The sequence below is a fragment of the Prorops nasuta genome, unplaced genomic scaffold (assembly GCF_024137725.1).
Source record: "Prorops nasuta isolate Cenicafe-Biocafe unplaced genomic scaffold, Cenicafe_Pnas_1.2 PNAS00001, whole genome shotgun sequence".
NCBI lineage: Eukaryota > Metazoa > Arthropoda > Insecta > Hymenoptera > Bethylidae > Prorops > Prorops nasuta.
Genome location: NW_027116798.1, coordinates 3,569,989 through 3,597,576, shown reverse-complemented (window position 1 = coordinate 3,597,576; position 27,588 = coordinate 3,569,989). Strand labels below are relative to the sequence as shown.

The 27,588-nt window shown below is 30.9% G+C and overlaps 3 protein-coding genes across 3 annotated transcripts; 1 reads left to right on the top strand and 2 right to left on the bottom strand.

Annotated features, from left to right (window-relative positions):
- Nucleotides 1–3,733: 3,733 nt before the first annotated feature.
- Nucleotides 3,734–5,954, bottom strand: LOC136774733 (piggyBac transposable element-derived protein 4-like). The gene is made up of 5 exons (XM_066729180.1): nucleotides 4,667–5,954; nucleotides 4,136–4,199; nucleotides 4,006–4,019; nucleotides 3,864–3,867; nucleotides 3,734–3,761 (listed from the first exon to the last, which is right to left on the bottom strand). Exons 1-5 carry the CDS (start codon nucleotides 5,952–5,954, stop codon nucleotides 3,734–3,736), a joined length of 1,398 nt encoding a protein of 465 aa, XP_066585277.1.
- A 2,455-nt stretch (nucleotides 5,955–8,409) lies between these two features.
- Nucleotides 8,410–10,799, bottom strand: LOC136774726 (uncharacterized). Its single transcript, XM_066729167.1, has 4 exons — nucleotides 10,773–10,799; nucleotides 10,546–10,564; nucleotides 8,480–10,447; nucleotides 8,410–8,423 (listed from the first exon to the last, which is right to left on the bottom strand). Exons 1-4 carry the CDS (start codon nucleotides 10,797–10,799, stop codon nucleotides 8,410–8,412), a joined length of 2,028 nt encoding a protein of 675 aa, XP_066585264.1.
- A 7,390-nt stretch (nucleotides 10,800–18,189) lies between these two features.
- LOC136774719 (piggyBac transposable element-derived protein 4-like) lies at nucleotides 18,190–19,953 on the top strand. The gene has a single exon (XM_066729158.1). It carries the CDS (start codon nucleotides 18,190–18,192, stop codon nucleotides 19,951–19,953), a length of 1,764 nt encoding a protein of 587 aa, XP_066585255.1.
- Nucleotides 19,954–27,588: the final 7,635 nt, after the last annotated feature.

Genomic DNA, 27,588 nt, shown 5'->3' with positions numbered 1-27,588 from the left:
TTATTCCCTCTCTCTCCCTCCGCGGCCAATTAGATGCATCTGCCCCCACCATGCGTTCTGAGTCCTCATTTCGAGCTGGGGCGCCTTACGTGAAACACCCTGTATATATATACAGGGATGTTCAGATAATTCGTATCAAGGGGTGGGGGCCCACTTGAAACGAGTCGAAGCCTAGCAGTAATGCCTATGCGCGTGATTGGCCGATATGAGAAAATGAAAGGTTGATTGGGTAGGGAGGAGGAGAGCACGCTACGCGTGACGTTTCTCTGTCACTCCTGTTAGTTCCCTCTCTTTCTCTCTCTCTCTCTGAAACGTAGCTTAGCTAGATTGGCTGGCTGCTAGAGTGAGATGCTATTAGAAATGAGCGAAAGGCAGCGATTTTACGAGATGGAGACGTACACTATTCAAAACTGAATCATGTACAGGTATAGTTTCTGCTTCCCTATACTATCTTGCAGCAAAAATGCTTCTCGCAAAATTGATTCATGTCCCATCTCAACTCCTCTATACTATCTTATAACAAAAGTTTACAGACAACAGCAGACGAAACGCGACATCAACAAATATGAAGATGACGTTTCGGACTTAGTAAAAGCATTATCCAAAAAGCATATTATTTATTTTGGAAACGTAGAGATGTCGAAAAATGGAATGGAAAATAATGCAAATATGGTGCATATATATAATATTATTTATCAAGTATAAAAGGGAAGAGGTCGGATGCAATTTTCAGCCTATAAAGAGGAAAAAGCATCAGATAAGTATCGGGAGCAGCAAGTCAGAAGAAAGACTAATTTAACAAGGCCAAATATTCTTTAATCTTCCTTTTGATTTACTGCTCCCGATACTTATCTGATGCTTTTTCCTCTTTATAGGCTGAAAATTGCATCCGACCTCTTCCCTTTTATACTTGATAAATAATATTATACATATTTGCATTATTTTCCATTCCATTTTTCGACATCTCTACGTTTCCAAAATAAATAATATGCTTTTTGGATAATGCTTTTACTAAGTCCGAAACGTCATCTTCATATTTGTTGATGTCGCGTTTCGTCTGCTGTTGTCTGTAAACTTTTGTTATAAGATAGTATAGAGGAGTTGAGATGGGACATGAATCAATTTTGCGAGAAGCATTTTTGCTACAAGATAGTATAGGGAAGCAGAAACTATACCTGTACATGATTCAGTTTTGAATAGTGTACGTCTCCATCTCGTAAAATCGCTGCCTTTCGCTCATTTCTAATAGCATCTCACTCTAGCAGCCAGCCAATCTAGCTAAGCTACGTTTCAGAGAGAGAGAGAGAGAGAGAGAAAGAGAGGGAACTAACAGGAGTGACAGAGAAACGTCACGCGTAGCGTGCTCTCCTCCTCCCTACCCAATCAACCTTTCACTTTCTCATATCGGCCAATCACGCGCATAGGCATTACTGCTAGGCTTCGACTCGTTTCAAGTGGGCCCCCACCCCTTGATACGAATTATCTGAACATCCATGTATATACAGGGAGGTTCTCTAACGGCGGCATATAGAAGATTCGTGTTAGTTGACTATAGCGCTCAGGATGATGGTTTCTGAGAGCGCTTATTAGTTAATATCATGTAGTGCCAACATGAAATGGTCCGTTATCAATAGATGAATAAGAAAAATGAGACCCATCCGCCATTTTGGAGTGGAGAAGTGTTTACATGCTAGTTTTAGCAGAAAGAGGTGTGGAATGGAAAAATGTCAAATAGTGAGGTTACTAAAGTGAAAATGGAAATTAATGAATGGAAAGTTCGAATATTCTTACTTTCCATTCATTATTTTCCATTTTTACTTTAGTAACCTCACTATTTGACATTTTTCCATTTCACACCCCTCTTTCTGCTAAAACTAGCATGTAAACACTTCTCCACTCCAAAATGTCGGATGGGTCTCATTTTTCTTATTCATCTATTGGTAACGGACCATTTCATGTTGGCACTACATGATATTAACCAATAAGCGTTCTCAGAAACCATCATCCTGAGCGCTATAGTCAACTAACACGAATCTCCTATATGCCGCCGTTAGAGAACCTCCCTGTATATGTGTATTTTATATCTAGTTACTTATCATTACTCATTCTGTTTTCTTTCCACAGTTAAATATGCAGCATCAAGAGTAATTATGTTTATAGGTTCTTTCGTATTTCTGTCAGTAAACCTTACGCGTTGTAGCTAAATCAAACTTGAAACAAATAATCCAGATGATTACTTGCAAATGTGTATAATAGTAATACTTTATTATAATTAAGGTATCAATTAGAGTTTATAGAAATAATACTTTGACTTTTTCAAGGCTTATTCTTCTTTCATAAAATATAAATGTATATTATTATATATTTGCGTTCCTCCTTTAATGAACTATTCTGGCAATTATTCATTTTACCTTCTTACTTCAATAGAATTACAATTAAATAACTGATGATTGAAAATCACATAACAGGTAAAATTTAATACATTCAATACCAAAATTAACTATACCTAACATTTATTTTCACTCTCATTAAATATTCTTTCTACTTTTTATTAATTATTTTTAATTTTTCTTCAGTAACCTCACCTTTTTACTTATTTTTCCATTTTAAACCTCTTTCTGCTTACTATTAATATGTAAACACTTCCACACACCAAAGTATCGAACAGGCACCCCTTTTTCCCAGTTATTGGTAAATAACTTTTTAATGCAATGCAATACGCAAGTACAGGTGATATGAACATGTAAGATCACTCTTCCATGGACAGCCTTTTTAGTCTTGTCAAATTATTCCTTTATATACTTTTTTTTAAATACGAATCTTACAAATATTTGATATGCATATAGAACTGATCAAACAAGCTGACTACAGAAAGGATGCACTCATTTACTAACAAAAAATTAAATTCTAATAAGAAATGTGCTATTGAACAGAATTGCAGTGCTTGCAATAAACAAACGAATCCTTTATTATTAATAAAAGAAATGTAGATAGCGACAAGCAAACGAAATTTTTTAAGGAAAATGTTATTTTCGACGGCGGTTCTGCAGTTTCAATTTGCTGTATTTTACATAATGTGTAATTAAATGAAAGTCTATACACACCATTATTTGAATATTTGTTAACGCCTAAAATGTATTGATTGCTTATAAAGGGTATTTTACTTAAATTGTCCCAAAGCGTAGACGTCAATATTGATCTATGTAAACATAAGAAATATCAATTCTTTCTGCAGAATTTTTCTGAAAGTACTTTCTACTCAGAATCAAAAAGGTTTTATGCAAACAAATGTTGTATATATTTAGAGAGAATTTAATTGTTACGTTCACGCTCTGGGGCTAATTACGTAAAATGCCCTTCATCAAAATTAATATAATAAAACCAACTTTTGTGTTCATCTAAATTATTTAATAAAAAATAGTATGTCACAAATCATAAATTATTATGTTAATCATTACCACATACATTTTACAATTACTTATAAACAGCTTCAGCGATTTGTATTTTTTAATAATAACTTATATATTTGTATTTTCGACTTTTGTATACTATATAATATTTGTAATCGCGCAACTGAAAATTGAGTCTTAAAATAAAATCATACAGTATTTTTTGTACTTAATGTGTGTTATTACATTTATTAAATATTTATAAACTTATAATTAAGGGTACAGATTTATTTTAAAAAAATAAGTAATTTCAAAAAATATGTGCAAGAGTAATATTAATTGTATTATTGTTTTTTTATCTTCATATTATAACTAAATGAAAAGATCTATTATATTTTATCTATTATTTATAGTATACTGAGAGAGACTATCGATACTGGAAAAAAATAGCTATTTTATTTTAAACAAAATTACACGACTACGAAATTTAATTATATTCAAATCTGTTTAAAGTTAGTTGTACTTATATTTTTTCTATGAGAAAATGCAGTTCCATGGATATTTTAATTCTAAGTTTTGTGTCAACTAAAAAAATATACTTTACACAATTATTAACCCTCAACGGGTACACTTTGAAAATGTAACGTTACGGGTACACAGGGTAAATTTTACCTTACCGAAATTCAAACGTTTATATCTCGGCTCTAAATTAATGTATGTTGGAATTTTTTTTTTAAACTACTTACCATAGTTTAAAGAAGATAATGAGAACATAAAACGTTATAAATTTATGAAATTTTTTTAGATTTACTGAAAAATAAAACGATATGTTTTTAAAAAACCTATTTCTGTTCTAAGTAATATTTTATTAGTAAAGATAAACAATAAACTAACAAATATATATACTATTTTGAAGATAAAGAGCTATACTTTAAAGTAATTAACATCTTTTTACGATTATAAAAATTTTTTTATTTTTTATGACAATTTAAAAAGTGATAGAATTTGAATCATTTGTACGGTACTTTATTTCTTCTATATAAGATTATTATCTTCTATATATTAGCAAGTAATAGTTATAAGTGCTTTTTAAAGTTAATAAACATTTAAAAAATAAAAGTTATTATTAATTAACAAAATAAACAATTTTTCTGTTCTTATACATTAAAAAACCTTAAATAATTTTTTTTTTTCGCATATAGTGCAAATCTTAGCCACATGTTCCTTGCACATGGTTTTACGACAACGTATACAAAAGGCACGCGATTTTCTATCACTTGAATAGGGACAAAGCTGACAACGCTTTGGTTTTTCATGTAAATTTGTTGGAAGCTCGTCTTCGATTAATTGATTCTCAAAGCGTTCTTCATTTGGAATAAATTGTTCAATTAAATTGCGTACGGAAATGCGTAATGTCGGAAGTGTTAACCGCAAAGTCAAGAGAGGTTTAACAAGTGACATAGCAAGTTCTAGAACAAATTTTTTTCGCGAAAGCATAGAATTGTTCTCGCAGAAATTGTGCAAAATATGTGCGTTTACATTGCATTGGTCTAGCATACCGTACATAAATCGTAGAGGCCATCGCTGAATTCGCCGTGCAACAGAATAATCGTGACATTTTTTGTCAAAACTATCCACCCCTCCCTTAGTTTTGTTGTAAAAAACAACGATGTTGGGCTTATTTGTTTCTGCGTCAGTTCCACGATCTTTATGAAGTGATGATAATAATAAAACCACCTTTTTGTTTTCCTTTTTTGGATAATATGAAAGAAGAGTCATATTTTTTCGAAAAGCAAATTGAGCATCTGAATTATCTGCAGGAGCGCGCTTGAATGACTCAGGAATCTCCTGTTTATTTTTGCGGATAGTTCCGACGTATGTTAGATTTGAATCAGACAATTTTTCAACAATTGGCAAACTGGTAAACCAATTATCAGTAGTAATATTCCGATTTGAACCAGAGATACTCTCACATAACTTTCGCACGAAGTAAGCTGGAACACTTTCAGTTGGCTCTTTGTTAACAATGGTACCAGTATACGGTAAAGCATCAAACATATAATGTGTTTCAGCATCGTGTATAGAAACGATTTTCAAACCATACCTGTCAGGTTTTGAAGGTATATAAATTTTGAATGAGCATCGACCACGAAATGATAATAGTTGCTCATCTATTGTAACATTTTTCCCAGGTTCGTAATAATTTTTGCAATTAGAAATGAACATATCCCAACATTCTCGAATATGAGCAAATTTATCATTTTGCAGACGTTCTTTTCGGGTTTCTTTATCGTCAAACCTAATACACCTCAAAATAATTTTGAATCTACGGTACGTCATTGTAGCACGAAATAATGATAACGAATGAACCGACCAAAGATCTTCGATATCCGTACGATTTACTTTAAATAGGCCTGAATAGTACAGCAACCCAAAGAATGCTTTTATTTCAATTTTGTCAATAGTTTTGATAACTATATGATCTGATACATTATTTGCCGCAGTATATCGTAAAAGCTCAATATTAGTAAATTTAACGATTTTGTCAATTATATTTTCGGACATCAAAAGACTTCACGCTTCCAAGGGTGACTTTATTTGAAGAGCAGCCTCTTTTGGAGATGGTATAATCGACTCTCTATCAATTGAATTTCTTAAGTTTTAGACATAGTTGTTGACGAGACAGGTGTAACTGACCATGTGCAGTTTTTTGCGCGGAGAAGTGACGGCCGACCGCGCTTGGGTTTTGAAGTAGTAGGCCATTCACTCTCCGAAATGCTCTGTTCTGAACAACTATCACTTTGTTCAATTGTAATATCCTCATCACATTCTACGTCGCTAGCATTAGAAATTTCTTCATCTGATGTACAAGCATTTTGCATTTCTGCAGCTTCTAACTGGGCTGCTAGTCTAACAGAACGTCTCATTGTTTCTTTTAAACTATATACGAATCAATATAAATAAAAGTAAATATATATCTTAAGATTAGTAATGAGTATAGTATATTAGTGCTTACCTTTTTGCTGTCCGGAAGTCTGCCAATATTGGGACACAACGGGTACACAGGGTTAATTTTACCCGCACAATTTTTTTATTACCTTGCAAATGAAATACTGTTATCAAAATGTAGCCGGTCTTAGATGTTTATAGGAGAGCTCCTAATAACTGATTTTTTCAATAGATTTGCAATACCCTCTTTTTCCTCTATATTAAAATATAGCTTTGAGGGAAATTGCGATTGGGTAAATTTTACCCTGTGTACCCGTTGAGGGTTAATTAATAAAATAATTTCAGATACATTAATATAGGCGTGACTGTAATGGTAATTGAAAAGAATAAAATAATAAAACCTTATTCCACAGATAACAACAATTGCAAGCGGTAGGCGGCACTGCCGCAGTCTACAGTCATCTACAATTTATGTTATTTCACATAAAGCAGTAGTGAACTTGTACAATATGGAAAATTTAATCATCGGCTTCGTGCAATAGTGTGGTATAGGAGCTTAGCAGAGAATGTACGGAATGAAGTTAGCCAAAAGGTAACCGAATCAATTTCCCGTTCCCGGAGTGTACTACGGTTCGCGGCAATCTTAACGCTACTGACCCCGGTTTCTATTGTATACGGGATCACGCAGTTGATATAAATTTAAAATATTATAACTTATGTAAAATATAAAAACATTTTTCTGAAGAAGAATGCACAGCAATGCAAATATTTTCAAATTTTAACAAAATATTCCTAAATCTTAAACGGCTAATTATATATTCAGATGTTTAATGAAATTAAATTTTGATCTACACAATAATCAAAATAATAAAAAAAATCTAAAGACTAGCTTATTTGCACGACAATAACTTTAAAGAAAAATTATTTCAATTAACAGCTCCGACTCCCTTCAGTTGAATAAATTAAAAATACTTTTCATATATTTTCCAATCTAAAAATGTTATTAATTGAAATCTTCTAGCTCCATGACCGTTTCAAATATATGCTTATGGAGACAACGAATAAAGAAACAGCTTTCATTGCAATTATTTATAAACGGTAGTCAAGAAAATTTTTTAACTGTGATATATAATTTTAATTTATACAATATTAAAATAAAATATTTTATATAAGCTCATTTCTGATTGTTTTTAGGCTGCAGCGTATAAATTAATAACACTGACACTATTTTATGTTTCAGCTAAACAAAATAGCTGTAATTTTACCTTTAAAATTGTGTAGAGTTTTAATGATTTAAAAATATAAAACGTTTTTAAAAAACATTTTTCTTCTGTAGATGCAACCACGTTCTGATTTGAGCAACATTTCTGTTATATAAACATGGTTCTGAAGTTATTAGTGCTTGTATTTCACTACTATGAGGCATTTTAGTTCCTTTTTTTAAACATTCGCCAAAAGCTCTTATAACAACGTTTTTAGATTCTTCTGTCCATGTGTTTCTAGCTCTTTTTACCGCAGTATCTGTAAATAAAATGACTACATGAAGTTCGCATTTAAATACATTTATGAAGCACACTAATCAATATAATAAATTTACCTTTACGTTTCTTGTCTATATTAGATTCAGTTTCATATTCTGGATCATTATCATCATTTGATTCTAAAAATAATTCTATTATTAATATTATTAATTCATAGGCATTAATAAGAAAAATAAAGATTTGATAAAATATCCGTTTATTTTAGAATTTTGAGAATTTATTAACTGAGTCAGATGATTAAATTATAAAAAAAGTGATTGTTAATCCCGGTTTTCTTACAACTCAACCTTTTTAGCTTTTAGCGAACAAATGCCACCATATTCGTTACATTATAAATATTCCGTAACAATCCGATATCCTATACAAAGGCGGTCTGACTTGATATTTCCAAAATCTTGCTAAAATCGGCGGTCATTGTACACTAAGTTGTGTACACTGAATAAGGGCTATCAATAATTGTATGTGTTTCTTAATGCTACGCACGAGTCAACGGATGATTGTTTTATAAAAATGCGGTTGTTTGTTAAAGGTTAACTGTGTCGCTCTAGTTCAAGTAAATAATTAATGGAAATCATTTCTAATGCGTATTTCTACACTTACCATAATTCAAATTATTCATCAGCATATACTCATTATTGATTAAATTTGTGTCATTTAGTTTTTCAGATCCAATGCTTGCATCAGTTGAGTTATTGACGTTATCTTCTTTGACATCATCTTTATGACTTCCTCGTGCTGCTTCTAATAATTTTGATATACCTAATATGTCTTTTTTGAGTAATGGTTGCCTGTAGTGCTGTAAGTGAATTTTTTCGTGGTGCCCCATAAAGTTTGCTAAGTCTGTTATTTCATTAGCCCTTAAATTTAAATGTACACTGTTAGTCGCAATGTGTTTTCTTAAAATCGTGGCTTTTAAAGTCTCAGGATTCTCAGCTTTACATTCATATGCAAATTTCCGCATTAAATGGCAAGCATTTAAATGCTTTTCTATTAAATTGTCATGACTTGGTACTCCAAATACATATTTATTTTGTTTATGTACTTTTGCTCTCTTTCGATATTTTAAAATTGTTTGAATACATTCTAACATTTCAAAATCTAACAAAACTGGCACAGTGCGTCCTAACTTGCCTCTTATCAAAAATCTTACATATCGGCTTGCTTGTTTTTTGCCTTCTTCACTTAACGATTCAAAAGTTTCTGGGTGAGTTTTCTTGCTAAGTTGTTCATAATTATTGAAATCATCGATATAAATTCTTTCAACTTCTCCCGGTCTGCGTCTATTGAATAGTTGAACAGAAATTAATGTGCTTTCCGCTAGGGAACGCCAGACAGCATGTGAAAAGTCTTCTTTCAAACTTTCCAAAGCTTCATTTTGTTTACACTGCAGATAAACAGTTAATTTTTTGATATCATTACTTGTAGGAAGAATCACTCTTTTGTGTCTTTTTATTTTTGACTGTGATTCAATAACGGGTTTGTTCACTTCAGCTGTATAATTAGCCTTCTTCACTTTTAAGAAGTTTTCTGCGTCTACTTGTTTATTAAATTGTTTACTTTTGATACATTCGGATATCCAAAGTAAGCCAACATCTGATATTAAAGTTCCCAAAGTGGAAGCTGTTTTAGGTGAAAGGTATACTTCCTTTTTGACGTCATACCTTCCTATTATATTCACAGATTCTATAAATGTGTTATAGAATATTGGATTAAAAATATCTGAAAAGTTTTCAATTTCTTTACGTAAATTCTTTACTGTAATGAAACAACGAGCAAGTAACCGAAGATGAGCTCGAATCATTTTGAAATGATGTGTAGAATGCTTGTATTTATTACACAAATAATTTCCGTAAATTATAATAAGTTCATCGTTTCTAATTATAGATTTAATTATATCCTCACGTAAAGGTGGTAACACCTTGTATTTTAGAATAGTAGATGCATTTTCATGACAAATAGGAACAAGCCTACGTCCTAACACTTTCATTGTGTGATTTTTTGAACTATCACGTCCAGTGCATCTTCTTACGTGAACGTGAAATGTTTGCTTCGACAGGTATAATTTGCACTGAGGACACGGGATAAAGTTATTTGCATTTCTTGGTTTATTCACATTAGGCCTTCTACTTACTACAAACTTGCAATTTTCTGTCGTTGCTGTAGTATTGTGAATGAAGTTCCCTTTCTTCCTAATTTCACTTATAATTTGTAATCGTTCACGGTTCTTTTTAGGAAGAACTGTAAAACGTTTAATTTCAGGCTCATTAATATGTACAGATTCGAGATGTCTAACCAGTTTAGAATAAAATTTATTACAGAATAAACAACAATTCTGTTTTGTTCCTTCATTGCTACATTGCACAGCAATTTTATCTGCATTACGTACAGCAGTACCAACTGCTCTCTCCATTAACGAAATATTTAAACCATATGATTCAGCGCATTTTTCTATCGTTTTATCTTCACAATTCAATAAATTATTATTGCAGCAAACACTTTCGTCGGAAGGCACATAATCTTTGTCATTACTATCGTGATTACTATTTTCGTTATTCTTGTCAATAAGAACTGAAACACAAATATTTTCATTTGGCAAAAGTCATACAAAATCTCTATTGAAGGTTTTAAATATGTTTTGATAATAAATGTTCGATATTAGCTGAAACCATTAGTGAATATCTTGCACTATGAAGGAAGCAAGCATATGATTAGTGAAAGACAAATGAAAAGAAGAAAACTGAGAGCTAATATGCTAAATGCAATAATGTGCATAGCTGCTTGCCCGCCACTACTTAGATGGCCCTAACTTTTCGCTTGTAAAAGTGAGAGTAAGTAAGAGGATGTGTATATATATGTGATTATTTCTTCCTTCATTTCTCTCTTTGTCTTTCACTACTACGTACTTGTTGTGCAAAACCATTTAGAGTAAACTAGTGGGCTTGTTAGTGTCTATGCTTTGAGTTTTTATTACCATATTTAAATTGTAACAAAAACTTCAAATTTTGACGGATATCAATTCAAGGGCAATAGAAAATATGTATATATTTTATTTTGCAGTTTTTCAGATATTGGTATAATTTAATTCGGAATACGAAGTTATGGGTGATCTGAAAAAGCTTCATACAGTATGACATCCATAACAAAATGTCGTCATTCCATTGCAGTTATAAAAAATAAGAGATCTTTGTCATGTCAATGTTTATTACTTTATTAACCCTTTCAGACACATATTGTCGGAAGTGGACGGTTCTTAAAGGTTCAAAATCATTAATTGCAATGTACAACATGAGTTTTCAATTATACTGATTGTGAAAGTAATTCGTATTCTGTATTATACAGTATTAATAGGAACTAAAATATTTTTGAAGTTTTTAATTTAATCATTTCATGAAAAATATGTCCGATGTTAGATTTGCCGAAATATTTGCTTCTTTGATTAATAATAGATATTTCATATATTTCTCTATTTTCACATATTATGTTTATACGTAACATACCAAATCATATTATCAACAAAAATATTTGTAAAAATCAATTACGCAAATACTTCTTTTTCAAAATATTTTGAAAACTCTCCAAATTGATTGAAAATTCGACTGGTAATACAGTCTGCTATAATAATTGCAATTCATATATTATTGAAATTATTAAAAGTTACAATTTTTAGATTCTAACAAGTATTAATTTTTCTTGGTACCAAACTCAATTTCTGATTGTTATATTATTGCATATTATCTTAAAGAGTGATCAGGGCAGCAATGGTATCAGTCAAAGTAGGTAAAGACCCACCCTCCCCCCTTTCATATTTACATAAAGTAGTTGTAGAGAGCAGTAGCAATATATTATAATTAAGGTGAAAATCGAAGATGATAGACATTCTTTGCGTATACCTATATAAGAAAATACATTCATGTCATGAAACATTTTACGTAAACTTTTCTGTTCCGTTTTATCAATAGAAATACGAGAAAATGGCTATCATTCGTAGGATTTTTATCTTTAACCTTAGTGCGTATCTATCTTTTTCTGCTACTTTCAAAGTAAATATAATAGAAAGCGCTATTGCCAACTAATGTAATTATCGCTGTCAGTCACTGGACATGAAGTTTACCGTATTTTGGACTCTTAAACCGGCTCTGAATAATGTATATTTATAGTGTGGAATATGATGTATAACTAATTAAAGCTTTTTAGTTCTTTCAATTACTTTCGTAATAAAGATAATAAACGGTATTCAATTTATAGTATAATATACTTACATTCTACTGATGTTTCATTTCTGCTATCGTCGATAGTTTTTACTAAATGCTTGACTGTAAGAAACAGTTACACATGAAATACAATTCAAAGTACTGAAATGACTAATATTTTAATTTTATGTTCACCGTTAATCTGCTTTTGCAGTGGAAGTATTACATCATTCTTTATTGAAAGCTTTGCCGGTGTCGACGATGGAATACATAATTGATCCAAACACAATGGTTCAGTATCTATGATTGGTAATTTAGAAACTTCTAGATTTATATTGTCACGAACGTCAGGTACCTTTAACATTATTTCACCTAAAAGAAATATTGAAACACTGTATGAAGTATTTGTATTGTACGCTAATTGTAACCTAGCGTATAAATACTATTTTAAAATGTTAAGTACCTTCTGAAAAGTAATTGACGAAAGGTTTGGAACAATCCAAATCATCTTTTCCACATTTAATGGAATCATTAGTTGCACCTGAATAAAAGGCAATGCGTATGTCAGTATTGATAACAAAAAAAACTGACTGTCATATTAAAAGACCATGTAATATTTTACCTCCTGAACAGTTGAAAACTGTAATAGGCTGACTACATTCCATTTTAACACTATTTTCTTGTTCGAAAATACTTAAGCATTCAACCTCATCCATGATATTAAATATGGTGCCACCTGGAATAAATATTTACATTATAGCAATTGAAAATACTATTGGTAATTTAAAAGGTTAGATATTACCTTTTTGAGAATTATTGTTAGTGGGCTGATTACAGGACACTTCATCTTTTTCATAATACATACTTTCATAGATACTTTCTAAAGAAAGAAAAATGTTTACTGATAGGTACATATTGAACTCAGAAGAGATTCAATATATGCTAATTGAAAAATTCGAGTAAGATTTTACCTCCTGAAAAGCCAATGAAAGTAATCGGCTGGTTGCACGCCATCTCTATAATATTTTCTGGATTTGAAATACGGAAAGCTTCAGCCTCATTTTTGATATTAAATATCTCTTCATCTGAAAATAGATTCAAGATGTAGAAAAATTTTAACCTAAAATTCATACAAGTGCTAATTTAAAAGTTTGAGGTTTACCTTCTTGAAAAAACTGAATAGTAGGTTGATTATAGGACCTATCATCTTTTTCATATTTAATACTCTCATGAAAGCTCCCTTAAAAATAAAACATATCATTTTCTAAATAAATATAGAGCCAACGTTAAAAACAGCAATGCTTCTCAATTTGAATCCATTCAGTTACTGCTCTTAAAAATGATACATTAAAGTTGAAATAAAATTATAATTTTCAGTACCTGATTTCATACGTTTAGTTTTTTCTATTTTCAGAGGGCTCAACATAATTTTAGGTAACTTATATTTCAAGTTTCTTCGAATATTGGACAAGATTTTGTAATCATCTGAAAAAATAGAATTGAATAATATACCAGAGCAAATATGTGTATATACAAATTATTTATCACTTGGATAAATTGATTTGATAATAAAATTATAAAATATATTTTAGTAAAAATGAATGTTCAACCGAGTCGACGAAATAACAGGTTCTTTTTTTTCCATTTTATCGTGACAAATAACAGATGAAATTTTAGGACGGATAAATAAATGTTGGACATTAAACTGCAATTACCATGTTGCAATATAACATGACAATTTTCAACAATACATTCTGTGGAGCAATTTGAAATTTTTTAATAATTAACTCATATATATGCTGTGTATATGTACTTTAAAGCCATATTACAGATTTTCAGGTTCCCCATTGTTCCTTCAAAGTCCATATATTGGTATGCGTCTTCGACTTTAATATGTTTTTAAATAAAACTATTATCTTCTATGAAAACCATTATATATTTTATAATTTTCTTTCGCTTACTCAATTAAAATAAATTGTAAGAATGCCATGCTTACGGTGAGTACAAATAATTTTCTTTCCCAATTTATTCCTGCAACTTGCACTCCGCACAATTGAAATTTCATAATTCTCTTCATTTAAGCATAGGTTAAACATATTTATATTATGATTATACACTTATTTTTTTACACTTCAGTTAATTTTAACTTTTTTAACAGAATACTTTAAATTCAGTTTATTTTATCAACCTCCAATCATAGAAGGATCTGTATGTTTTTTTAAGCCACAGCAAGAATCAACTGAATTGTATTTATGTTACATTATTTCAGTGTTATTGCCATTGGTATCTATATTTTTAATAAAAATTATTCTGTATAGTTTAAAATATATAAACTTATAAATTTCTACTACATTAATATTAACAAAATATGTTATATTACCGTTTTTTATTTTACTGTCAGGAGCAAAATTGGATATGATTATGAAATCTTCAGGCTGATCATCAGTAACATTAATTCTACAAACGATATTCTTACCAATAACGAAATGATGAGATTGATATTGGTTGTAAGTAGTCACACAATTATTACATACTTATTCGCAAATTAGTTAGATCATTCTTTTGTGTTAATATATCTATAATACTTTTGTTTTCATAAACCATTAATTGATTACTGATCCAAGTTGCACCAATACTCCTATTTAATGATTCATTTATCATATTAATTTGACTAGTAGTTAATAGTTTATTTCAATTAAAAAAATATGTATTTATTTTTTATACTATTTCAATAAGTAAAGGAATGTAAGAATCGAACTTTTACTCGTTTTAGTCGTCTAATGATGATAAATCATTATACTTAGTTGAAGTAGAGATATTTAAGATCAGTAGGCTTATCATATGGGAGCTCATTATATCACTAACTATGGTAAGCCTATTATTTGATAGGGTTATGCTCTCTTCATTTAATTTATCTTCCATACCACAAGCCTGGTTATTTTCTATATATTACAAATTTATTTAAATCTTTTGCATTTGTTAAATAACTTTTAGAGGAATGATATTTGCAGGTTTATTACATCTTACCTCCATCAAACTTAGTATGCATATACGTAAGAATAAAGGTGTCATTAGTAGTAATTGATTCTTTTTTCACAAATCCTGAACTGATAACATCTGTTGCTTTGGTATCCTGGCAAGCAATATCCTCATTTAATGAACTCAGCTTCGTAGAACTTTGTCCACTTATTAAACTCTCTCTACCTAAGTACATCATAGAGACCGGTGTACTAAGATCGTGTTTCAAAATTCACTGGCAGTACTACGGAATATCCTTCTGTCTTCTTTCAATGCTTCATTCTTGACAAAGATATAACGATATCCGCAGTACTGGTAGTGAATTCTGGAACACGGCCTAAGAAGTCTATATTTCTTTTAGTTTAACTATAAATTTTCAGTTGAAGGAAATCTGAAATTTGGTTTATTATTTTTTGAGAGAGTACCATCAAATAATTCTGAAGGCTTTTCTAATTTCAAAACATATTTTAATAAAGAGTTTGCAATAATTTTGTAACTAGTTAGACTATAAAAAAAATTATATCCTTGCAAATGCTATATATATAATTCAATTAATTTTGGCTCAGCTATTATTAGAACTAAAAATCTGTTCTTTTTCTTGAAAACAGAAATTCTGTGGGATCCGATTCTTTTGTTTTTTTATTAATTAGGAAATGAAAATTTCAATTTTGTACTTATTATGTTAATAATAGCAGAAGATAGAGTATCCACTGTTACTTATTTTATCATCAGATTTCTTTCAAATTTTATGTAAATCAATTCACTTACCTTTTAATTTCTTCTTAAATTTACTGTTTTTCACGATTATTTAATCATTAATAATTATATGGTTTAAAATAAAACTTATCTCGCAATCAGATAGCGTCAGTATGAAAACGAGAAACCTTCGAGAAAGAAACCGGAAAGAATGAATAAAATAACGAGTAAGCATAAAAACTTAAAACGGATGTATAATACATTATTTATCTAGAAGGGCATCTCAACATATTTTGAGGAGCCAATCAATAATCATTTATGCAAACTACAGTCATAGAGAAGCAAAAATTGGCGGAAAGAAACTCCTCATTTTAATAATAAAGAATTGTATATTGTGAAGACCCCACTTCGAGAATATTTATCGCATAGTTATTGTGAAGACCACTTCGAGAATATTCATCGCATAGTTATTGTGAAGACCACTTCGAGAATATTCATCGCATAGTTATTGTGAAGACCACTTCGAGAATATTTATCGCATAGTTATTGTGAAGACCACTTCGAGAATATTTGTCTCACAGTTATTGTGAAACCCAATGAAATCGCATAGCATTAAAATGACATGTGTAATGTTTTATTACGATTTTAATCTATGTTTATATTGAAAATCAACACATAAAAAAGATTAAATTTATATGATTATCTTTATTATAAAAACGAAATAAAATATATGAAGGTTTCTAAAATAAATGTTAAAATCACATTGGTTACATAAAAATAAACTGCTAATAAAATTAAATTAAAAAATATTGTGATGTCTAAAAAATTTAAACTAACATAACTGGTATAAATTTAATAATAAATATCTTTAACACATGGTAAATATTCAACATAGGAGCTTAAAATTTTAATTTTATCACATCTTGGTTTTTCCTATTAAGTAACCAACTATTTATCGTTAAAACTTTTTTACGTTGTAACCTTATGAATGATTTTAATTATAGTTTTTGAATCTAACTCGAAGATGGTAATTTTTCCTATAGTCCTCGAAACCACTTAGTACAATTTTCTTTTCAATTTTCAATGAGAGGATGCTGTAAAGTATATACATTTATGCATCTTCCTAAATGTGATATTTTTCAATTTCAATTGTATGTGTACCAACTGGAATGCTTTTTACATCTGGAAAATATAAACTCATGGTACTTATCTCACCATTTTTATTAATAATATTATGATTATCTAGAATTAAAATAATTTGTGTGTGTTAGTTAAAATTGGAGTACTTGCCAGTAATTTGTAAATACTAACTTACCTTTATTTGCCTCATTAGAAGAATAGCAGTTTTGCTTTACACAACAACCTGTTAATTACTGGGTATGAATATGTATGGTTTTACTTTGTGTAGATTTTTCTTTTATGCAGTTTTTTATATGGTGCCTAAAGTTCAGTTTATTAAAGAATCCTTTACAGTTTGGACAAGGCTTGTAATTTATTTCTTGCATTTTACATCTTTCCTGTGGACGTCTATACACAATAAGACCATCTGTATTTACATCTTTTCTTAAATTATAAAAGAAATCCCCTTCTTTCCTTAATTTATCAATAATAGCTTTTCTTTCTGAACATTTTTTTGGCAAATTCATAAATTGTTGTACTCTTTCTTCATTACCATGTTTCTTTTCTAGGTGTCTACAAATTTTAGTTTGCCATGTTTTGCAAAAAAGACAAAAGTGTTTTCTAATAACACGTTTCATGTCTTTAGGTGGAGCAGACTCAACATATAAATCTTTATCGTTTAGTAATGATTTAACAAATATATTATTGTCTGTTTCGTTATTAGCTCCTATATTGCTTATAGAATTTACAGAACAGTTTGCCTTTCTGAGTTTATTCATAGAAGGATCTGTATGTTTTTCTAAACTAGAACTAGAATCAACTAGATTGTACTTATGTTTCATTATTTCAGTGTTATTACCATTGATATCTAGATCTTTAATAAAAATTATCTTGTATAGTTTAATACGTAATACATACAAATTTCTACTACATTAATATTAACCCTCAACGGGTACACAGGGTAAAATTTACCCAATCGCAATTTCCCTCAAAGCTATATTTTAATATAGAGGAAAAAGAGGGTATTGCAAATCTATTGAAAAAATCAGTTATTAGGAGCTCTCCTATAAACATCTAAGACCGGCTACATTTTGATAACAGTATTTCATTTGCAAGGTAATAAAAAAATTGTGCGGGTAAAATTAACCCTGTGTACCCGTTGTGTCCCAATATTGGTAGACTTCCGGACAGCAAAAAGGTAAGCACTAATATACTATACTCATTACTAATCTTAAGATATATATTTACTTTTATTTATATTGATTCGTATATAGTTTAAAAGAAACAATGAGACGTTCTGTTAGACTAGCAGCCCAGTTAGAAGCTGCAGAAATGCAAAATGCTTGTACATCAGATGAAGAAATTTCTAATGCTAGCGACGTAGAATGTGATGAGGATATTACAATTGAACAAAGTGATAGTTGTTCAGAACAGAGCATTTCGGAGAGTGAATGGCCTACTACTTCAAAACCCAAGCGCGGTCGGCCGTCACTTCTCCGCGCAAAAAACTGCACATGGTCAGTTACACCTGTCTCGTCAACAACTATGTCTAAAAACTTAAGAAATTCAATTGATAGAGAGTCGATTATACCATCTCCAAAAGAGGCTGCTCTTCAAATAAAGTCACCCTTGGAAGCGTGGAGTCTTTTGATGTCCGAAAATATAATTGACAAAATTGTGAAATTTACTAATATTGAGCTTTTACGATATACTGCGGCAAATAATGTATCAGATCATATAGTTATCAAAACTATTGACAAAATTGAAATAAAAGCATTCTTTGGGTTGCTGTACTATTCAGGCCTATTTAAAGTAAATCGTACGGATATCGAAGATCTTTGGTCGGTTCATTCGTTATCATTATTTCGTGCTACAATGACGTACCGTAGATTCAAAATTATTTTGAGGTGTATTAGGTTTGACGATAAAGAAACCCGAAAAGAACGTCTGCAAAATGATAAATTTGCTCATATTCGAGAATGTTGGGATATGTTCATTTCTAATTGCAAAAATTATTACGAACCTGGGAAAAATGTTACAATAGATGAGCAACTATTATCATTTCGTGGTCGATGCTCATTCAAAATTTATATACCTTCAAAACCTGACAGGTATGGTTTGAAAATCGTTTCTATACACGATGCTGAAACACATTATATGTTTGATGCTTTACCGTATACTGGTACCATTGTTAACAAAGAGCCAACTGAAAGTGTTCCAGCTTACTTCGTGCGAAAGTTATGTGAGAGTATCTCTGGTTCAAATCGGAATATTACTGCTGATAATTGGTTTACCAGTTTGCCAATTGTTGAAAAATTGTCTGATTCAAATCTAACATACGTCGGAACTATCCGCAAAAATAAACAGGAGATTCCTGAGTCATTCAAGCGCGCTCCTGCAGATAATTCAGATGCTCAATTTGCTTTTCGAAAAAATATGACTCTTCTTTCATATTATCCAAAAAAGAAAAACAAAAAGGTGGTTTTATTATTATCATCACTTCATAAAGATCGTGGAATTGACGCAGAAACAAATAAGCCCAACATCGTTGTTTTTTACAACAAAACTAAGGGAGGGGTGGATAGTTTTGACAAAAAATGTCACGATTATTCTGTTGCACGGCGAACTCAGCGATGGCCTCTACGATTTATGTACGGTATGCTAGACCAATGCAATGTAAACGCACATATTTTGCACAATTTCTGCGAGAACAATTCTATGCTTTCGCGAAAAAAATTTGTTCTAGAACTTGCTATGTCACTTGTTAAACCTCTCTTGACTTTGCGGTTAACACTTCCGACATTACGCATTTCCGTACGCAATTTAATTGAACAATTTATTCCAAATGAAGAACGCTTTGAGAATCAATTAATCGAAGACGAGCTTCCAACAAATTTACATGAAAAACCAAAGCGTTGTCAGCTTTGTCCCTATTCAAGTGATAGAAAATCGCGTGCCTTTTGTATACGTTGTCGTAAAACCATGTGCAAGGAACATGTGGCTAAGATTTGCACTATATGCGAAAAAAAAAAATTATTTAAGGTTTTTTAATGTATAAGAACAGAAAAATTGTTTATTTTGTTAATTAATAATAACTTTTATTTTTTAATTGTTTATTAACTTTAAAAAGCACTTATAACTATTACTTGCTAATATATAGAAGATAATAATCTTATATAGAAGAAATAAAGTACCGTACAAATGATTCAAATTCTATCACTTTTTAAATTGTCATAAAAAATAAAAAAATTTTTATAATCGTAAAAAGATGTTAATTACTTTAAAGTATAGCTCTTTATCTTCAAAATAGTATATATATTTGTTAGTTTATTGTTTATCTTTACTAATAAAATATTACTTAGAACAGAAATAGGTTTTTTAAAAACATCGTTTTATTTTTCAGTAAATCTAAAAAAATTTCATAAATTTATAACGTTTTATGTTCTCATTATCTTCTTTAAACTATGGTAAGTAGTTTAAAAAAAAAATTCCAACATACATTAATTTGGAGCCGAGATATAAACGTTTGAATTTCGGTAAGGTAAAATTTACCCTGTGTACCCGTAACGTTACATTTTCAAAGTGTACCCGTTGAGGGTTAATAACATATATTATATTACCGTTTTGTACTTTACTGTCAGGAGTAAAATTGGGTACGATTATGAAATCTTCAGGCTGATCATCAGTAACATTAATTCTACAAACGATACTATTACCAATAACGATACGATGAGATTGATGTTGCTTGTAAGTAGTGCATTATTACAAACCTATTTAAGTTCATTAGATCATTCTTTTGTGGTAATAAATCTATAATACTATTGTTTTCATAAACCATTAATTGATTACTGATCCAAGTTGCACCAAAACTCCTACTTAATGATTCATTTACGATATTAATTTGACTTGTAGTTAATAGTTTATTTCTATTAAAAAAATATGTATTTATTTTTTATACTATTTCAATAAGTAAAGGAATGTAAGAATAAAACTATTACTCGTTTTGGTCGTCTAATGATGATAAATTATTATATTTAGTTGAAGTAGATAAATTAAGATCAATATGCTCATCAAATGGGAGGATTATATCACTAACTATGGTAAGCCTATTATTTGATAGGGTTATGCTCTCTTCATTTGATTTAGCTTCCATGCTACAAGCCTGGTTATTTTCTATATATTACAAAATTTTTTAAATCTTTTGCATCTGTAAAATAACTTTTAGAGAAATTATATGAGCAATTTTATTACATCTTACCTCCATCAAATTTAGTATGAGTATACGTAAGAATAGAGGTGTCATTAGTTGTAATTGATTCTTCTTTCGCAAATCCTGAACTGATAACATCTGTTACTTTGGTATCCGGACAGGTAATATCCTCATTTAATGAACTAAGCTTCGTAGAACTTTGTCCACTTATTAAACTCTCTCTACCTAAGTACATCATAGAGACCGGTGTACTAAGAAGTCTATACTTCTTTTAGTTAAACTACTTACTTTCAATTGAAGAAAATCTAAAATTTGCCTCATTATTTTCTGAGAGAGAGCCATCAGATAATTCTGAAGGTGTTTCTAATTTCAAAACACATTTTAATGAAGAGTTTGCAATAATTTTGTATCTAGTTAGATTATCTGTAAATTTGATTATGGTAGAATTATATTTAATGTTTGCTGTGGATAATATTTAGTTGTTTAAAATTGAACTTATTTGTCTTACAGTTATTCTTAACATCTTTTCTTAATGACTTATGAATGTTTCCATTAATGCATTTTTTTTTAACTCTTCGCAATGGAGGTTTTAAATTACTCAATATATTAGCTAAAACTGCTTCATCGCCTGCATAAAACTTAGTATTAGTTTTATATAATGTATAACTGTAAAATTAATAATGACTTCCATGTCAAATAAAAAAGTAAAACTCAAAACTTTATAAGTTGTAAATTATGTTTAACAGAACCTAAAATTGATTTTTTACTAAATCATAAATCCCCAATTTGGATAAAACTTACTATGGATCATAATTATTTTAACTATCTCATTTGTGATACAATTTAAATACATATTATCTTTACTTTTTTTTCGCAAGCGTTTCAGATATATCAGATCACAAATATCGTAATCATTTTCTTCAGTTAAAAAAAGTGCAGCTTTTTTTCCACACATCTTACAGTCTCACAGTAAAAGATCTATAGATAATAATTTTCCTTGTTAATTACGCTTAATTGGATTTCAAAATTTTTTAAGTTTCCGGCACTATAATTTTCTTAATGATGAAAATTTTAGAATTTATGCACTTGTTCTACTATACATATTCGAAAACATCACTTGCTTTTTCTTCCTTTAGCTTTAAAAATTTACCGTGTATGATCCTATTGCCGCGATACAAAATTCACTTATTTGAATTAAATTTATGGTACCAAAACTGTACATACAGATCGTGTTTCAAAATTCACTGGCAGTACTGCGGAATATCCTTCTGTCTTCTTTCAATGCTTCATTCTTGACAAAGATATAACGATATCCGCAGTACTGGCAGTGAATTCTGGAACACGGCCACAGTAGGATACTATACTAGTCGACATTAATGACTCTCCTTTAAGGTCGGTATCTTCGTATAGGGTTAACGGTACAGTCGGAAATTCAATGCTAACAACTTAAAAAATTGAAGTTAAAAAATCAGTTTTCATGCCGGGCAGTTGAAAAGTTAAATAATCTGAATAAAGGTTGGAGTAATTATTTCAAGATGACACATTTTCAAGTATAAGTGTTCTTTATCTGGTGCGAAAACTGCTTTAACTCCAATTTTTTAAGTTGCTAGCATTGAATTTCCGACTGTACCGTTGGCACATAGAAAGTCAGGTTTAAGTTGATGTACCAACTTAAATTTTTAATAGTCATAATACCTTTCATAATGTTTTATACATATTTACTTCTTTTATTTTTAATTAAATTCATATTAGTTCAATCATATAAAATATCATGCATTAAATTATTAAAAAAAATGTATTCGGAATTTGATGAACAAAAAATTGAGATTGGTTCACCTACTTAGGGTGAACCCTACCAAGTCAGGTTAACTTAACCCAGAGTTAAAGTGGTATAGTTAATGTAACGGGAACTATACCACTTTAACTCTGGGTTAAGTTAACCCGACTTGGTAGGGTTCACCCTTAATCCCGACTTTCGTGCAAAGTCATCGACTCATACAAACTACAAACAGCCCCCTGCCATGATACAAAGGGTTTATTCTTTTTCGTGACATTAATAGTGTTCCTTTCACCTGAAATCTCACTTAAATTTCAGTTAAGTAACTCAATTATGTACAGTTTAAGTCACTTTAACTATACTAATTGAGTCACTCGACTTGACTCGACTGAGATTTAACTCAGTTTTTGGTTGAAAGGAAAGCGTCTATTATCGAACTGGTTTAATTAGTTGAATTAAAACAACATATGTATTTTCTCACTCTAAGTTATTGCATTAGTGCATCAATGCAGCAAAACATAACAAACCTATTCTAAGGGTACGATCCACTAAAGATCTGCAACGCTCATAATATATGATACGTATCAAACACACTGTTAAATTATGAGCGTTTTGGGCCCTAAGTGGAATGCGCTTTAAGTTGTTCCGTACATTTAACATAATAGGGCATGGTTAGTTACATTAAATCAAATCCACTAGGAGGCGCTGGCAAAATTAACTACTCTTTACTAGAGTAACTTTCGTCCAATAATCTTGGTTATTGGCGATGAAAAGTAGAATCAGAAAGGTGAAGGGATATCTAGAAAGTTTGTCCTTAGCTGTGAAATAGCTCAGTTTGACTTTCATTTTACATCGTAAACAAAAGTAATAATTTTGAAAAATAAATTGTGAAGAAAAAGACAATGATTTCCACAAATGAAAAAGAAGAAAAAATATATGAGATGAGTATTAAATAATAAGCAAACGAGAAGTTATTAAAAATTTTTAAGGAAATATACTTTGTGGTTATTTTATTTATGTTATAGGTTGCTACACTACAAAAATTTTGGCATACCCTAAGATATTCGTAAGCTGTAACTAAATCCAAATCTGTAACGTAAGTTGGGCGCCAGGTTCCCGAAAGAACCACTGTACTGTAGTGACTGCAAAATACTGTATTCGTCAAACTAAAATGCCAACTAGCTCAGTGAATATAAGAGTAGGATTGCGGAAGCGGAGAGTGGGTGAGTTCCTGAAACGTAAAATGCAAAAGGATTTGGCAGTTCGGGTCAAATCACTACATACTATATTCGATAATAAAGTGTCTATATTTCCAAAAAGACATTGCTGTATTTGTCAGACTTCATAGCGCATAGATCGTTATTCGTATTCTACAAAACTATAACTCGAAATGGCGTAGAAAACGGTTTTCCGGAGTGCTCGGGATCAATCCAACGAATTTCTTTACTAAACAACTAACTAATCAAATAAAGGCCTACTCAAGGCAGGTGTTTCTCCTGCGACCTTTTAACTAAACGAAACTATACTCTCGCGAAGAGAACCGAACGGAGTAGCTCTTTCTGGGAGAATTCACCTCCGGGGTTCCTTCTGACGAGAAAACGAACTGTATGACCACGAGGTGATCGAACGAGGTAGCTCCTTTCGGGGAGAAATCGACCTCGGGATGCACCCCTGGTTAAACGCGACGAACTGTACGAAACGTAACTGAAATTCGAAACTGAACGAATATCCCGGTCACTCTTTATACCCGAATTCGACCCATCAACTATACTGTAAGCGCATAACCAATTTCTCGGAAAATACAATACTTTAATACGACATTATATACACGGTAAACGATAAAAGGACTTAATGTAAGTTATAGATAAAAACTATGTACATTTCATATCCGAAAACCCAAAGACGACTGTGTCCTTGAATTACTAGCGAATCTCAAAGTTTCTCGATATCAGACTATTGTTCCAATTTCTCATTTATGTCCCTAATTCCCAATCCACGCACTTTGGGAGTATGTTTAACTCGTAATTCGTGGTTTTTGACGATTTCACGGCTATTAAGCGCGTTTTCCGAAGTTTACTCGTGATATAAGGATTTCTAGGAGCTGGGACTCACGCTAACCTTTTCCGTTGGAGCTGGAGAACGACGGCTGAGCAGGATAAAGCAGAGCAGAGCAGAGCGGAGCGGCGTCGAGCAGAGCTGAGCAGAGCAGATCGGAGCAGAGCAGAGCAGATCGGAGCAGAGCAGATCGGAGCAGAGCAGAGCAGAGCAGGGCAGAGCAGAGCAGGACAGCGTAGAGCAGCGCAGAGCAGCGTCGAGCAACGTAGAGCCGAGCAGAGCAGAGCCGAGATGAGCAGAACAGAGCAGATCGGAGCAGAGCAGAGCAGAGCAGGGCAGAGCTGAGCAGAGCGGAGTCGAGTAGCTTCCACACTTTTCACTTGCTACGATGCGAGTCTTCAATTTCCGAGTTGCTAAGATCGCGACTGATCTTCTTCAGGACTAGATAACGAGTGTCGCAAAATAACGTCTGATCCTCTCCAGGACTAAATAACGAGTGTCGCAAAAATCGGGAGACACCAGCAACGAGCTGTTGGTCCCTTATCCCCAACTTTTCGTAACGCTAAATCTAATTGGCGGAGCCGATTAAACTATTGGTACCACCAATCAGATCCCAGGTCCGACTTCTTCCGAAAATTCAACTTGAATATTCGGGAGCCGCGGAAGGCCGTAGTTCGTTAGACCCATTTAACATACGACTTATGGGCCACGATCGTTACTCTACTTTATGACCTATCAATCACCGAACGTTATACGGTATTTCCGATGATAGGTAGGCCAACCGTATATGACATGATATTATGGCCTTGATAATATGACCATAATATGTCTCAATGTTCTATAGATAGATATATATATATCTTTTTAGTGAACATGTACTATCTTAAAATAGTACATGGTCACAAGGTTAAATGCTATTTCTGATGACTTTAATCTATTGGAAAGAAATACTCATAGAGAAGTGAACGAAAAAGGACTACCTTATGAATAATTTCTGTGTGGCCCAGTCATTTCAATAATTGTGACGTAAAGTTATAACAGTGAATATGAAAGCGATTGAAGTATGAACAAAGAAATTTTATTATAAAGTAATAATGATATATGATAATGTTTTTATTCCTGTTATTATAAATTATAACTCTATTCAATTAAAATATTATTTTTATTTGTTCATTATCCAAATCTTGTACTACATGTAGTAATTACATAATCTTGTAGAATCTATTGTTAAACTACTCTAACAAAATTACAACTATTTTAAATCTGCAGGCCACATAATTATTTGTTTCAATGATTTTTATTACTTAATGCGAGACAAGTTGTATAGTTTCTGCAAATTTTTTATTGATCCGTCATATCTTTGCACATATTGTGTGATATTTATATGCCTCATTTACACTATTTTCTTCTAGTCTATAACATATAACAATAATTATACATTCATTTTGAAATACATGCACATATGATAATTCTGCTTATCTGTAATTAATTTTATAAATATTGGAATGATCGGTTAACCATTGTCTTGTTAAATTTGAAAAATGATCATTTGAATAATGCTATTTAAACTTGGCATTTCTTCTGTGAGACATGTTCTTAAAATACTTGGAAAGATAATGTTTTTTAAAAGGTATGTGTATATACTACTGAGTTCATCTTTGTTTCAGTTTCAATAAATAGTATTCCAACTACGTGTTTAGATATCCATTTTGAATATAGAATACTTATTTCGTTACTCCTATTATAATTTTGTCAGGGTTAATAGAATATATATAAGGCGACTGGATAAATTTAGGTTTTAGGGCAGATAAGTTTCATGAACTAATAGGATTAACAAAATAAGTATTGTATATTGGGAATGGACATCCAAATATGTAGTTGGAAAATTAATTGAAGCTGAAAACAATATGAACTCAGCAATATACATAAACATGTTCCAGGACAATATATTGACAAAACATAAGGAAAAGATATCATGTGGATGAGATGCCAATCATTATATTTAAGTACAATAGGTCAATTGGCTATTCTTCAAATTTATAAGAGCAATAGTTTACCAATCATCTTAATATTTATAGAATCAATTAGATAGCATAATAAGTATATCTGAGTGTATAAGAAAATATCTAGAGAATTATTGGTATAGGTTGAAAACTAGAAGGAACAAACGAGGCAAATAACTTTCACACAAAATGTGGCAAAATGTGACGGGTCAATAAGAAATTTGCAGAAACTATTCAAATAGTTTTACATTGAATAATAAAAATCATTACAACAAATAGTTATGTGACCTGCAGATTTAAAATAGTTGTAATTTTGTTTGAGTACTTTAAAGATAGATTCTACGGTAATAAGTAATTACTATTATGTAGTGCAGAATTTGGATAAGAAAGAAATAAAAATAATATTTTAATTAAACTGGCTTTAATTTATAATAACAGCAATCAAAACAGTATCATATGTTATTATTAATTTATAATAAAATTTCTTTGTTTATGCAGCAATCGCTTTCACATTCACTAATATAACTTTAGGTCACAATTATTGAAATAACTGGGCCACACAGAAATACTTACTAAAATTAGTCCTTTTTCATTATTTTTCTATAAGTATTTTTCCCTATAATTTAAACTCATCAGAAATA